Raw genomic sequence first — 13,034 nt, forward strand, 5'->3', positions numbered from 1 at the left:
CCCAGAGGCCTGCAGCCCTTCGCCAACCCTATGCGTCCGCTAGCACACCTTACAGAGAGCCTTTTTGCACAAGGCGGCCAACCTTTCTTTTCCACGCCGTGGTCTGCGGAATCCCCCCAACCAGGTGACTTCTTACAAGGCGGCTACTATCCCTTCTTCGCACCCGGTATCTGCACGATTCCAGCCGCGGTCTCTCTCCTTCACGAGGCGGCCATCTTCACAGCTTTGCATCTTCGCCACCACCTTCTAGATGATGTGCTGGCAGCAAACGAAGGCTTCCACATGGCTATTCCCAAGCTGGCCACTTTGGTATATACATTATTTATTTATTTTTTCCTTTAAAGCCTCAATTATGGTCACCATCACCTCCTTATTACCTTGCTTCACCTGGACATACGGCGCCCATGCTTCCAGTACAAGAGCTGCATCTCGACTTACCAAACATATCAATTACAATCGGTGCCATGCATTTGGTAACCACCCGCACACCATACTGTTGCAATAAAAAACTTCCAAATCTCCAGCATCTGCTCCCAAAAAAAAACGACACGCATACCAGCTCCCTGCAAAACCACCCGCTCTATACATTTGCCAGGGCATTCACGGCAAAGCTTATTCACAAACCACACATTCCATATGTACACAGACCCAAAACACCTCTCAGATTTTTACCTGACAACGTGACTGCATTTATTAGAGGAATAAGGTAACAAGGTGACAGTATTCTTGACCCATGAGTGGGGAAAGTTAGAGTGCAAAAATCCAATGTCATGACAGACATGAGTTTACATTGAGCAAGGCATTCACATCACTTGGACAAGATGCTAAATTATCGGTGGCCCATCTCTCTCTACACATATATTGGAGCATGGGAAAAAATATGGTGTGAATATTTATGAATTTCAAAGGTTTTGAAGCTTTGGGTTTTAATCTTTAAAACCCAAAGGGAAAAATGAAATATTAGATGGTAAAGCAAGGTTCTTGCGCAACAATAATTGGAGGAAAAGGGAGGCCTGTGTGCTAAAGGGATGAAAAGGCTGGTGGAAGAAGAAGCAGTTGGTGCTATTTTTGGTTGCATGGGGAGGTAACCACGAACTATAGCCGGGGTTATGTTGCATGCAATCTCCTACGATATAAAACGAGAATGACATGAATGCCCTCAGGAGGTTGCAAAAATTCCAAGATATTGTGCTCCTTGATGGTCACTACAAGCAAATCACCAAGGAGGAGATGCTTGCACTTCAGAGGGGGAAGATTGGCCTTGATTTCCTGTCTTGGGTTGCCACCTTCATATACCTTTGTTGGTGAGCAAGACTCTGATGAAGAGGTACAGGTGGAGGATCTCTCAATTGGAGGCATGGTACAAGGCAAGGAGGAGGATCCTAAACCTGAGGTTCTCAACTAGCTTGTTGAGGCCGTATGGCCAAAGGTCTCCTCCTCCAAATTGAGGCACCTCAATCTAGTGAAGCATCCTCATCAAGGGCATTGGTGCCATACTCTGGACAGACAAGTGCCTCATCCACAACAGAGGGTGGAGAAGAGGTGGGGGAGGGTCCTATAGAGGGTACCCTAGATGTACCAGATGTGGGCAAGGGAAAGGAGGCTACACATGAGATGCCGGAGCTTGAGCTTAGTAAGCTTAGCTCTGTGGTGATTGAAGGGGAGGAATTCCTCTTTTTACATGACCTAGAAAAGGTCTAAAAACTCAACCAAGCCGAGTGCCTCTCCTTGTTAGCTGTGAATGATGAATTTTCCATCAACAACAAGGGCTCTAAGGCTTTGCAACAAGGGCTTCTTCCTGTGTAGGAGGGTGGTGTGCATAAGTCGGTGATGATCTTGAAATCAGCAATTACATAGGTTGATCAAAGCCCGAGGAGGAGTTTAGAAAAGCTCAAGAATAATTTCTACCAACCAGAGAGTCTGAGGACGCTACATTAGTGTCATTGGAGGAACACAAGTCCTCCATTGACATTTGCAAGCCTGAGGTGGTTAGCTCTAATTTCAAACACACGGTAAGATAAATTATGTATGAATCTAATAAATATAATTGATAATACTACTAGAATTCCACTAATCCTCTTTCTTGTGTGCAGCATATAGTCTCTGTAGATGCTTGGGCTCAACATAAAGGTGGCACACGACGCGAGGGTTTTCGAAGAGATGTTGCGTTGGCCCGTTACATGGGTCGTATTTCACCTCAACACCTTGTTGTGATGCACAATGCATTCAGCCCCATGGAAAGCTTCTACATGTTAGCCCTCAAAGTACTTAGCAAGGTCTTATGCTTGTCCAACGATTCCAAGAAACGCTGACAAGATAGTGCTCATCAACAAGGCTGCAGCATACGCTTCCTTCCAAGGGGGTTACGCTTCTAAAGTGCTCGCACACATTGCATTTGCAGAGAGTATTGGTGAGAATGACCCAAATTGTGTTGTCAATGCCATATTGTCGGGGACCCTTCCACTTAGCAAGAAGTGGCGCAAGACTGTAGCTAGTCGTCTCAAGAACATTATGAGTTAGCTTGAAATACAAGTGGGTTTTTTTATACGTAATGTCTACATAAAGTTTGAATGATGTAAAGTGGATAACACACTGGACTGCATGTATAAAGTTTGTGGTATCAGTAATGATTAATTTGGGCCAACTTCCCATGATGCCCCCCCGTGTCCTCTCTAACCACAATGAGTGTGTAGTTCTGTCTGTTTTAGTCAACATCCAGCTCTAATTGATAGAAGCAAGGCCTATGTGTATGTGAATGTGACTACTTGTAAATGCTTGTACATGACAATTGGAGTCTGGAGGCCACCAAATACAAAAATAGCCCCAACCTGAACATAACAACTTTTGCTTAGACAGGCTTGTTGTCTGGGCAAAAGTGGCCTTGTTCAGGTTGGGGCTCCTTTTGTATTTTTTAGCCTTTAGTTGTCATCTATAAGCATTCATATAAGATTTTCTATAAACTAGGTTCTTAAAATTAAAGATATATAGTGCCTTATAAAGTAATATTAAGATCATAAAAGTTACTCTTTTACATGATGAGAGAGTTCTTACACATGGAAGGAGAGAGTTTTTACATGAGTGTAGTTCTTACATGAGTATAGTTTTATCTAATTTAGCCAATACTCAGCTTTAATTGATAGTAAGGCCTATGTATATGTGAATATGAATACATATAAATGTTTGTACATGATAGGCCACCAAATATAAAAAAGTTGCCCTGTTCAAGTTAGGGCTCTATTTACGTTTTTTAGCCTTTAATTGTCAATGGTCATGTATAAGCAAAATTAGCATGTTTAATCAAAAGATTACTAAAAATTAGGATTTCTTACAGGGCCCATTTCATAGTCCGAATTTCTCCTAATGCCACACTCAACTAGCTGCCTATGCTACCTTCCACTATATTGTTGTTGTCCTATGGTAGCATGGTAGATGTTAGTGACTCCTATGATGTGTTTAACAAATTGGAATTCCTCATAAGAGGATGAGGGGTAAACATCTGAGGAAAAGAAACATAAAATAATCATTAAGTTAGGAGGTTCTAAATTCCATATGTGTATAATCATGACCATACTTTTGAAAAACTGGTTTTAAAAAAACTCACAATTTGGCTTGTGGTGGAGAGGAAGACATTCAGGCCTTTCTAAAAGTTGAGCTCTGTGTGTATGCACAAATGTTGTATAAGGACTTCTTTTATGGAAATTTTGTTCTCTTTAAGCCAAAAGTCCTTGACTCTACCCTTCCAACTTGCATTAAACTAATTAGCACTCCTTCTCTTTCTTTTCCTTGCCTCTAGCAAGACCCATGAACCTTTCATAATAATTAAATGTATCTAGCTATTATGTTCATCTAGTGTATTTGATGCTATTACTTCTTCTATTGTGGATGAGGGTTTCCTTGATCTCTTCATTGTAATATTAAAATAGTCTATGGAATCACGATCATGACTACCACATCACTAATCACGATGCCATCAGATCACTAATCATGCCTCCATAATCACGCTCGGTGACTATCAAGTCACCGATCATGCCTATATGATCATGGTTGTGTAATGAACACAATCAAGGGTAACACCATTTTACGATGCCTCTAGTGTACCTAAAAGAATCTACAATAACACAATGTTTTCCATCATGAATCTAGTCTACATAATTAAGGAGTGATCGCCACATTATCATCAATAATGGGGGTAGAATTCCTCTCTACCTCTAGCTATCTAACCATTCAATAACTCTAACTATCTACGCACTTTCCAAGAGCCTTTTTTAAGAAGAATATCCATATTTCTCTCATTGTGATTTTGCAGTTTATAGAATCATGCCCATGATTTGTTACCACATCACTAATCACGGTGCCATATCATCACTAATCACGGTGCCATATCACTAATCACGATTACACAACATGCCATGATTACCACATCATCTTTATAAAATCACAACACCAATCGTGATTGCACAATCACAAAAAATATTCATCATGCATAGATTCAATTCTTAATCCTTGATCCTTCTCTAGTGTTCTACCCAAAAGATTGAAAAACATGAGGTTTGTTAGATTGTGATTCTGTAGTGCGCTAAATCATCAAGACATGACTATCTTTCCAAAGAGCTACAATTCATCCTCCAATACCCTCACAGTGATGTGCTAAAACAAATTTCTAACAAATAGACTCTAACAAGGAAAAATGGTGCTCCTACTAATTGATAAATCTTTCTATGCAAGGAAATGAATCTCGACCCATTGTCACTACACAAAAAGAGGGGGTAGCGACGTTTATGGCATAGCTTTTATAAAAGGATATGGAAAAGTGTCGGGGCGTAAGCGTTGCTATGAGCATCACTATTTTTTGACGCTATAAGTGCTGCTATATCCCACGCTATAAGTGCCGCTATTTCCCACGCTAATAAAAATGACGATGCCGCTATTTTCGACACTTAGCGGCGCTGATAAAAAACAACAGCGACACGATTTCCACCGCTTGGCGACATTGATAAAAAATAGCAACGCCGTTATTTCCGTCGCTCTCAGCGGCGCTGTAAAAAAAATAAAACTCGGACATTGTTAAGTGGTTTTTGTGAACCCTAGGAGTGCACAAAATAATACTAGGGCTGAATGTAGGGAGACTTAGAATATAGACAAGTCAGAGTTTTTATGTTAGGCAAAACAAATGATGTGAGATTTTAACTGGGTTGCATTTTTCTAGTTGTGTGCTCATCATTCTTGTAAATATAGCATGACGTGACTGCATTTATTAGAGGAATAAGGCAACAAGGTGATAGTATTCTTGACCCATGAGTGGGGAAAGTTAGAGTGCAAAAATCCAATGTCAACATCATGGTAGTAGACTAATAAGGGTGGTGGTTGGTGACTCATACGTTGGCACATCGTATGACAGACAGGAGTTTACATTGAGCAAGGCATTCACATCACTTGGACAAGATGCTAAATTATCGGTGGCCCATCTCTCTCTACACATATATTGGAGCATGGGAAAAAATATGGTGTGAATATTTATGAATTTCAAAGGTTTTGAAGCTTTGGGTTTTAATCTTTAAAACCCAAAGGGAAAAATGAAATATTAGATGGTAAAGCAAGGTTGCGCACCAATGATTGGAGGAAAAGGGAGGCCTGTGTGCTAAAGGGATGAAAAGGCTGGTGGAAGAAGAAGCAGTTGGTGCTATTTTTGGTTGCATGGGGAGGTAACCACGAACTATAGCCGGGGTTATGTTGGAAAGGCAAGCGGGAAAAGCTGGATACCACAATCGTGTGGAGGTAAAACTGGCGAGGAAAAGGGAAGGTGAAACTGAATGCTGCAAGACACGAGGCTATAAAAGCCTGCGAGAGAAAGAGGAGAAGGCAGTAGTAGTCGGTCGTTTTCCAGCTTTTTTTTTTTTTTTTTGGTTGATGGCCAGTTAGATGGTGAAACCGACTGTGCAAGAAGGAGAAGCTGGCCGGTTTTTAGTTTTGATATTTTTGGTAATGGCTAGTTAACTTCCTGTATTGAGAGCCGACTCGTTGTAGAGCGGCCGTTTCTGTTTTTTCTTGTGGTCTTGATGGCCAATTCTCTTGAGGTGAAGCTGGCCGCTGCTAGTTTTTTTTAATCTTTGTCTTTATGGCTAATTAGCCTGTGAATAATCCGACTGAGGGTGATGGCGTTTCTGGTTTTTCTTGGTATCTTGTTGATGTATACTCAGCCGTGTGGAGCCAACACACTGTAAAAACTGTTTCTTTTGTTTTTGGTATTTTTTTCCCCCCCCCTTGATGGCTACTCAGTCTATGTAGAGCCTTGTGTGCAAAAAGGCTAGCCGTGTTCTAGTTTTTGTTGTTCTTTGTTGAAAGCCAGCCAGCAGACTGTGGTGAAGCCGACTGCGAAGCCGCCGCCAGGTTTTTTCTATTGTTGTTCTTGTTATTAGCTACTTAGCCTATGGGGAGAGCTAGTTGTTTCTTGGTTTTGTTGTCTTGTTGGTTAGCTAGTTAGCCTGTGTAGAGCGAAGTTCAAGCCGCGAGAGAGAGTACAGGATTCACATGAAGGGAAGAGGTGACGATTTTTCACAAGAAGAGTGGTATGTGTGTTTTCGTCCTTGAGAGAGTCAACTACACCAGAGTCATTGCAACAGGGGAAGTATCTTTGTGTGGGGTCAATTTCAGGAAGAGGAGTGCTTGCTTTGCGAAGTTTTTTTCTCTTATATTTCTCTAAGGTGCTACAGTCACATCATGATCCTGTCTCTGGTTTTGGGTCATGAAATTTGAGATGTTATATGCCTTGGGTTCCCATTCTCAGTTGTGTTCTCTTTTCAATCTGATTCTAAATGGTTCATTCTGTTGCATGTACCTGATTCTCTACAGATCACTCAAGTGGATTCCCATTTACCCGAGGAAGTATATCACCCAGAGCTCTGTGATTGATGAGGAAGCTCTTTTTCTAAATACTTTCCATTGTAATAATCGAGTCATAGTTCACTATTCTCCTTTATTTAAGATCATTCAATTGCATACTATTGTATATGTATTGTGTTTAGAACTCAGTTGTGGTCCAGTGGGTGTTTTAAATTGTGTAAATACATAATTATGTGTTAATCACTTCGATCAACATTACCTTTTGCGTGGCTATACTCTTTGTAATCTATATTTTGTAACCACGCAATGTGATTATTGTATATGAGACACGTGATAACCGAGCTTATGGCTTGTGTAACGCCAGTCATGAGAGGAATAGTTGTACATAGAGCTAGAGAAACTAGGGAGACTGGTTTTGGGTCTCCAATTGTAAATGGGTGGCCGACCATTGTAATTATGAGCTCTTGTATATAAATCATTTTATGGAATATGAAAAGGGACAATCCCATTTGCCTCATTTGAGCTTGCCTCTTCTCTCTCTCTCTCTCTCTCTCTCTCTCTCTCTCACTTGAATTTGTGGATGCATGCTACCTTGTGTTCTTGCTTGCTTGCATGGTTGATTGTCGGTGTATGTAATTAGGGATGGTAATGTTCTCCTTTCTCTTCTTCTCTACCTTCTCTTTGCTATCTACCAAGTCCCTTTTGCATGTTAGTTGTATGAGGTGAAGGTTGAGCTCTCCATAGCTTTCTCCTTTCTTTCTATCTAATCTTTGGATCTCTTCTTGGGTGTGACACAAGAAGAGGTGGAGTGAGCCCCTATAGCAGCTTCACATTAAGGAGTTAACCCTCTTAGGGTTGGCCAAGTGCGACTCTCCAAACTCGACCCTTGCATGCATCTCTCTCTTATCTTCTCTTTCCCTCTTGTGTGCCAGGTAGTATGTTTTCTTAAACATCTTTGGCACCGCTACTACCGGGGAATGCATTTGGCTTAGGGTCCTCCACTCTATTCATTTACTAGTGTATTTAATTAGCCTGGTTGGAGTGCAAATCCACCGGTTGGTTATTTGATTTTGTATTTGTTTTGTTTTTTATGGTGATTACCCGGAGCATTGGAGGTTAATCGAGCATTGGAGCGTTCAAGTCTTCACCGAGCGCGGGAGGAGCAAGTAGGTTCTCTCACACTGCCCTTAACATTCATGCAAAACCTTGATTTTCTATTCCTTTTTCTTTAATCTTGTATCTTAGTTTAATCAAAAAATTAATCTCAAGTTGTTAGTTTTAATTATACATTGTAGGCAACTAGAGACTAGGTCTAGCTCCCTATTGAATCAAAAACACAAATAGATAGCTAGAGAACACATGAATTACTAGGAACTTGAGGAAAAAACCACGCAAAATTGCATTTTGTTGTTGATTCTGAGAAGTAAATGTCCATTCACTTTACAGGCCATGCCCGTTCCATCTTTTCCATGTCCGTTCACTTCCTCAGCTAACTGAATCACTACAATAGAATGAGGGTGTAGCAGCGTTTTTCTAACTAGAAGGGTAGGTAGGTGTCAGGCTATTTTCACTGTGCTAGAAACATTTCTATTTTTGCTACAAACGGGTTCGCTGTGCGAGCAGCAAAATATTACTACTGAGTAGTGATATTTTGTTGTCCCGCAATGAAATTTTATTACTGAGAGCAATAATTTTACTGCTCAGCAAATGAAAGCTCTACATAGCAAAAAAAGCGTTCGGGAAAAGTGGGGAGTCTGCATAGGACTCCCCAGTCTGCCCCAGCTCATTTTATATATTAAAATAGAGACACAGTTTCAGTTTTATGACACAAACATAAACATAAGAAACACATAGATTGTGGAGAATGCAGTTGAGCCCAAAATTAATTATATTTCACAAAGTGTTGGGTCTTTGGCCATATATCCATAAAATATTTACAATGAAGAGATATCTAACTGGAATCCTCATCAGATTCTGAGTGATCATCATCATCGTCTTCCTCATCCTCTTCACTTTCTTCTATCGCTTCTTGATGCTCATAATCAGGATCCTCCTCTTCATCTTCCCCTTCATCCTACATACATGCCATCAAGCACAAGGTGATAAAGGGCATTAAAATACAATTAGATGTAGAAAAGATAATGGTTTAGGCTGACTTACCTCATCTGCTTGAGTCCCCAAAATGAACTCATCCAAGTGTACGCCTCACGTACGCATCCACGCTCGACAATTGTGGATAGGGGGCTTTGTACCCATAATTGTACTCCTTCTTTGTTAGGTCATATGTCCAATAACCTCCCTCTACAAGAAATAATTAAGAAAATATATACAATTAGTTAAAGAAAATAATATAGTACAAAACAAAATGTAAGAGAAGAAGAAATGATTACTTACAAAACAAGCAATAAAGGAGGATTTTCCACCGGAGCCGAAGTGTAAAGCCCCTCGCTTCCGTAGTCGGGAAGCATTCGCCGCCGCTTGTTGTTGTTGAAAAGCATTTGGGTGCTTTCTCCATGAAGCTACGTGCGTGCCTCCACTCCTCGACCATGCAAATATTGGGCTTCTCTAAGTTATTCTTTGCTACTCTCTTGATATTTGGTCTCCTATTAGAGAGCAAAATCTTAATTCGCCTCTTCATCCACTCCTCAGAGAAGCAAAGACCTACATGTGTGGAACATGGAACTCTGACTTAAGCACATTAATGACGTATTGCTTTGAAAGTTCATCTTGTGCTTTCCACTTTTTGAACGAGTTCATGAACTCTAGGTTTGCAAGTACATGCATGCGGTTCATGAGTTTCTTTCCTCGTGCATCCATCATGATGGCACCATCGACATCCACGTTGTATGGTCATAAGGATATGCATAAATCTATTGAATAGGGCTTATGCATAAGCCCTATTGCATAAGGCTATGCATAAACCTATTTCATAGGGCTTCTGCATAAGCCCTATTGCATAGGCTATGCATAAACCTATTGCATAGGGCTTATGCATAATCCCTATTACATAGGCTATGCATAAACCGATTGCATAAGGCCTATTGATCCATTGCATAAGGGCTATGCATTAGCCTATTGCAAGAGGCCTATTGACCTAACCCTAATCCCCGGCACCCAAGGGTGCAAAAACACAAAGACAAGAAACAGAAACCAAAATGAAGAAAGAGGGATTACCTTATGAGAGGCTATGCCCAAACCCTTGTTCACTTGAATAAACCTATAAAAAAGAAATGCAATAAATAAAAAAGTTAGTCATTAATACATTAACAAGCAAGGATAACAAGAGCAAAAAGAGGTGAGTATCCTAAGCCCTACTCTTAATGCATAAGTGAATGAAAAAATTAGTTTATGTTAAGCCTAAACCCTAGCTCTATGCATAGAATGCTTAATAGAAAGCTTTGATGGAGAGCTCTCCATCAAAGCTCTCTATTAGAGTTCTATGCATTAGGCTTGTGTTAGGGTAAGGGAGAGGAAAGAGAGGGGAAGGGAGAAAGAGAAGGAAAGACAGAGGAAGGGGAAGAAAAGCTCACATTGAGCTATGAACAAGCTTTCTATGAAAGCTTGTAGTAAGGAAAAGATTGAAGCTTTCCATTAGAGCTTAGAGAAAGTAAGAAAGAGGGCTTACCTTAGAGAGGGAGAGTTGATTGATTCAAAAGCCTTGAGAGAAGAGGTTTGGTGGGAGAAATAGTCGGGCTGCATGTGTAGCCTGTGCATGTGCAGGATAGGGGAAGTAGATAGGTATTGACACGCGTCGATGGTGATTTAGGCGAGAGTCACAATTTGTAGGTCGCTGCTCAACAGAAAAATTTTGCTGCTCAGCAGCGAAATTTCGCTGCTGGGCAACAGCAAAACCCTGGGTAATTTAATGTTTATGGTTCTGGATGTTGATGTGTGTTTTGTATGAACCCTACATCAGTTTTGGCTAGGTTAAAGATGTCTAGCAGTGATCATCAAGGACTAGAAGTTGGTTTCAAGGCATGGTTGAGAGGAAACATTTGTTGTGTGTGTGATCAATATGCAAGGGCCAGTATATATGACAACGTCCTATAACAATTGAGCATGTGTGGACATATGGTCATTTTCTCTTTGTGGTACATAATTTGTAAGCTCATCTACTAACTTCCATTTTTTTTAAATGCATAGTTTATTCTTCCAATTTCTATAGTTGGTTGTGGTGGAGACAAGAAGGTGAGAGGCTATTTACAAAATGGAAAGCTTGGTGAGGTATGAATCTTCTCTTCAATTCACTAAGTTATATTGCTTATTTGGTATTGTCATGCGCTCCACAAGTTATGTATTGGTAAATAGTACACATGATTGCTATGTATATAGATACATATCCTTAAAGGAGATAGATCCTACATCCATTGAGATGGCTTGTTGCAATTCTATTGAGACAGTGTGTATGATCGAGGACAACTTTCATAAAACAATTCTCACTAGTCAATTGCATCTTGTGGTGCATTTGGTTGATGAAGTGGCATTGTGTGGTGTTGTTCATGTTCGATGGATGTTTTTACTTGAAAGGTTCATGAAAACATTAAACGACTTTGTGAGACAAAGAGAAAGGCCAGAAGCAAGCATGGCAGAGAGATGGTTGATGTATGAGTCTTTTGTGTATATCTCAAAACATCTCTCGCATAGATCCTTTCATGCCACGATTGTGGAGCAATGAGGAGGATGACCGACTAATTACTAATGTGCCTTAGGGAAAAGGAATGCAACAAAGACTGGATGAAACATTACGCCACAAGGTGAATACATTCTACATTCTAAATAGTTCCATCATGGAGAAGTATATTGGGAGATACAAGGATGCAAATAATAGACGAAAGGATGAGAGAAGAGCTTGCAGAAGAGCAAATAGACTCATTACATTCCCGCTTGGCTTGGAGCCTCTACCAAATGTGATCAATATAGAATGGCTTTGTATGACAATATCGATGGCATCGCAAAATGGAGAGATGATCACAAGAGAAGAGCATGATGTGACCCTAAAAGTAAGTACATTGTTCATCTCTATCTCACGTATATAACTTGTTTAATACACTATACTAAATGTCATGCTTTTGTTTAATGTTAGTACAAACTATATAATGTAATATTGTCAGAGGGAAGGCACTTTCACATGGAGCGTGTCGATTCTAAAAGAAACACATTTGATTGTGGTGTGATGGCAACTTTTGAGTAAGAAAGTCGAGCTAGTAGACATGATACCAATGTCATAGAGGACAATCTTCAGTATTGTGGAACTATTCAGGATATTCTTGAGGTTGGATTAGAGAATTTAGTCTATTCATCTTTGATTTCAAATGGTTCAAGGTGATATATAGAGGTGCTCAAGAAATCGTGAAGAAATATCCAAATGGGTAATTGATTCCACCAAGTTTTGGAATGATAATAAATATACTTTTGTACTACTTCAACATTGTTAATAGGTTAGCAACCCAACCAATCCTAAATTAAATCTTGATGCAGTATAATAAAAGTGTAACCCCTTTTCTTTGTGATATTAGGTTGTGTTTCATGTCGATCAAATTGATCCAAAGTGGTGGTATGTTATACAAGTTTCCCCTCGTTCAAAACATATCTTTCAAGATCAAGATGTGGAGGCCAAATCTCTAGATGAGATGCAAGTACTACCTTAAATCAGCTCATTGGAAGAAGACGATGAAGAAAACATTTTGGAGGGGGCCGATCAAGAGCATGAGGAACATCAATCCGAAGAAGATGATGAGTCACCTATCAATCATGACAATGCTTCATTGAATCATGCTAGTGATATTGATATTGATATGGGACCCCATATTTTCATGATATAGACATTGATGAAGCAACACATATGGATTTATTACAAGATGGGATAGATTCATGATCTTGACATTGTTTCGCTTCTCAAAAGTTTTGAACTATCTTTTTTTTTTTTGCTCGAAACATGGCTCTAAAGGTTCTAATGGATGTTTTTTTTAAACTATACATCATTTATTGTGTGTATGTGATGTATTTTTAAAATTTAGTATCCAATAACTCTCTAGAATTTCATGCAACAAAAATAGTAGTATAATAACATTAGTTCTATGTACCTTTAACATGCATCCTCGTGCATACTCTCATTCTTCTGCCGTGATATGCAACCCCTCGTCTCTCTCTGCTCTCTCCATTTCCTCATGCAACCAATCAACATGGATATCATC

At 39.9% G+C, this 13,034-nt stretch overlaps 1 protein-coding gene across 3 annotated transcripts; it reads left to right on the plus strand.

The window, feature by feature from the left end:
* The first annotated feature begins 5,549 nt into the window (after positions 1–5,549).
* Positions 5,550–12,718, plus strand: LOC147637439 (uncharacterized). 3 transcript variants are annotated; one of them, XM_086798881.1, is made up of 5 exons: positions 5,558–6,941; positions 7,948–8,006; positions 10,984–11,064; positions 11,550–11,840; positions 12,357–12,718. In XM_086798881.1, exons 1-5 carry the CDS (start codon positions 6,743–6,745, stop codon positions 12,486–12,488), a joined length of 762 nt encoding a protein of 253 aa, XP_086655007.1. In that variant the 5' UTR covers positions 5,558–6,742; the 3' UTR covers positions 12,489–12,718. The 3 variants fall into 3 exon arrangements, 1 of the variants encoding a protein (XP_086655007.1); XR_015265986.1 differs by lacking the exon at positions 12,357–12,718 and having other exon boundaries at positions 5,550–6,701; positions 6,850–8,006; positions 10,984–12,338; XR_015265985.1 differs by lacking the exon at positions 11,550–11,840 and having other exon boundaries at positions 5,554–8,006.
* The last annotated feature ends 316 nt before the right edge of the window (positions 12,719–13,034 follow it).

This window comes from Cibotium barometz, chromosome 6 (assembly GCF_041138505.1).
Source record: "Cibotium barometz isolate CiBa-2024 chromosome 6, ASM4113850v1, whole genome shotgun sequence".
Lineage (NCBI taxonomy): Eukaryota > Viridiplantae > Streptophyta > Polypodiopsida > Cyatheales > Cibotiaceae > Cibotium > Cibotium barometz.

What these genes read in the sequence shown, in the direction of transcription:
- LOC147637439 (XM_086798881.1), top strand. Translation starts at nt 6,743, where the DNA reads ATGAAATTTGAGATGTTATATGCCTTGGGTTCCCATTCTCAGTTGTGT. An exon ending in ACCGAGCGCGGGAGGAGCAA is followed by an intron (nt 8,007 to 10,983) that starts GTAGGTTCTCTC and finishes TTAAATGCATAG; the next exon opens with TTTATTCTTCCAATTTCTAT. An exon ending in AAAATGGAAAGCTTGGTGAG is followed by an intron (nt 11,065 to 11,549) that starts GTATGAATCTTC and finishes AATGTGCCTTAG; the next exon opens with GGAAAAGGAATGCAACAAAG.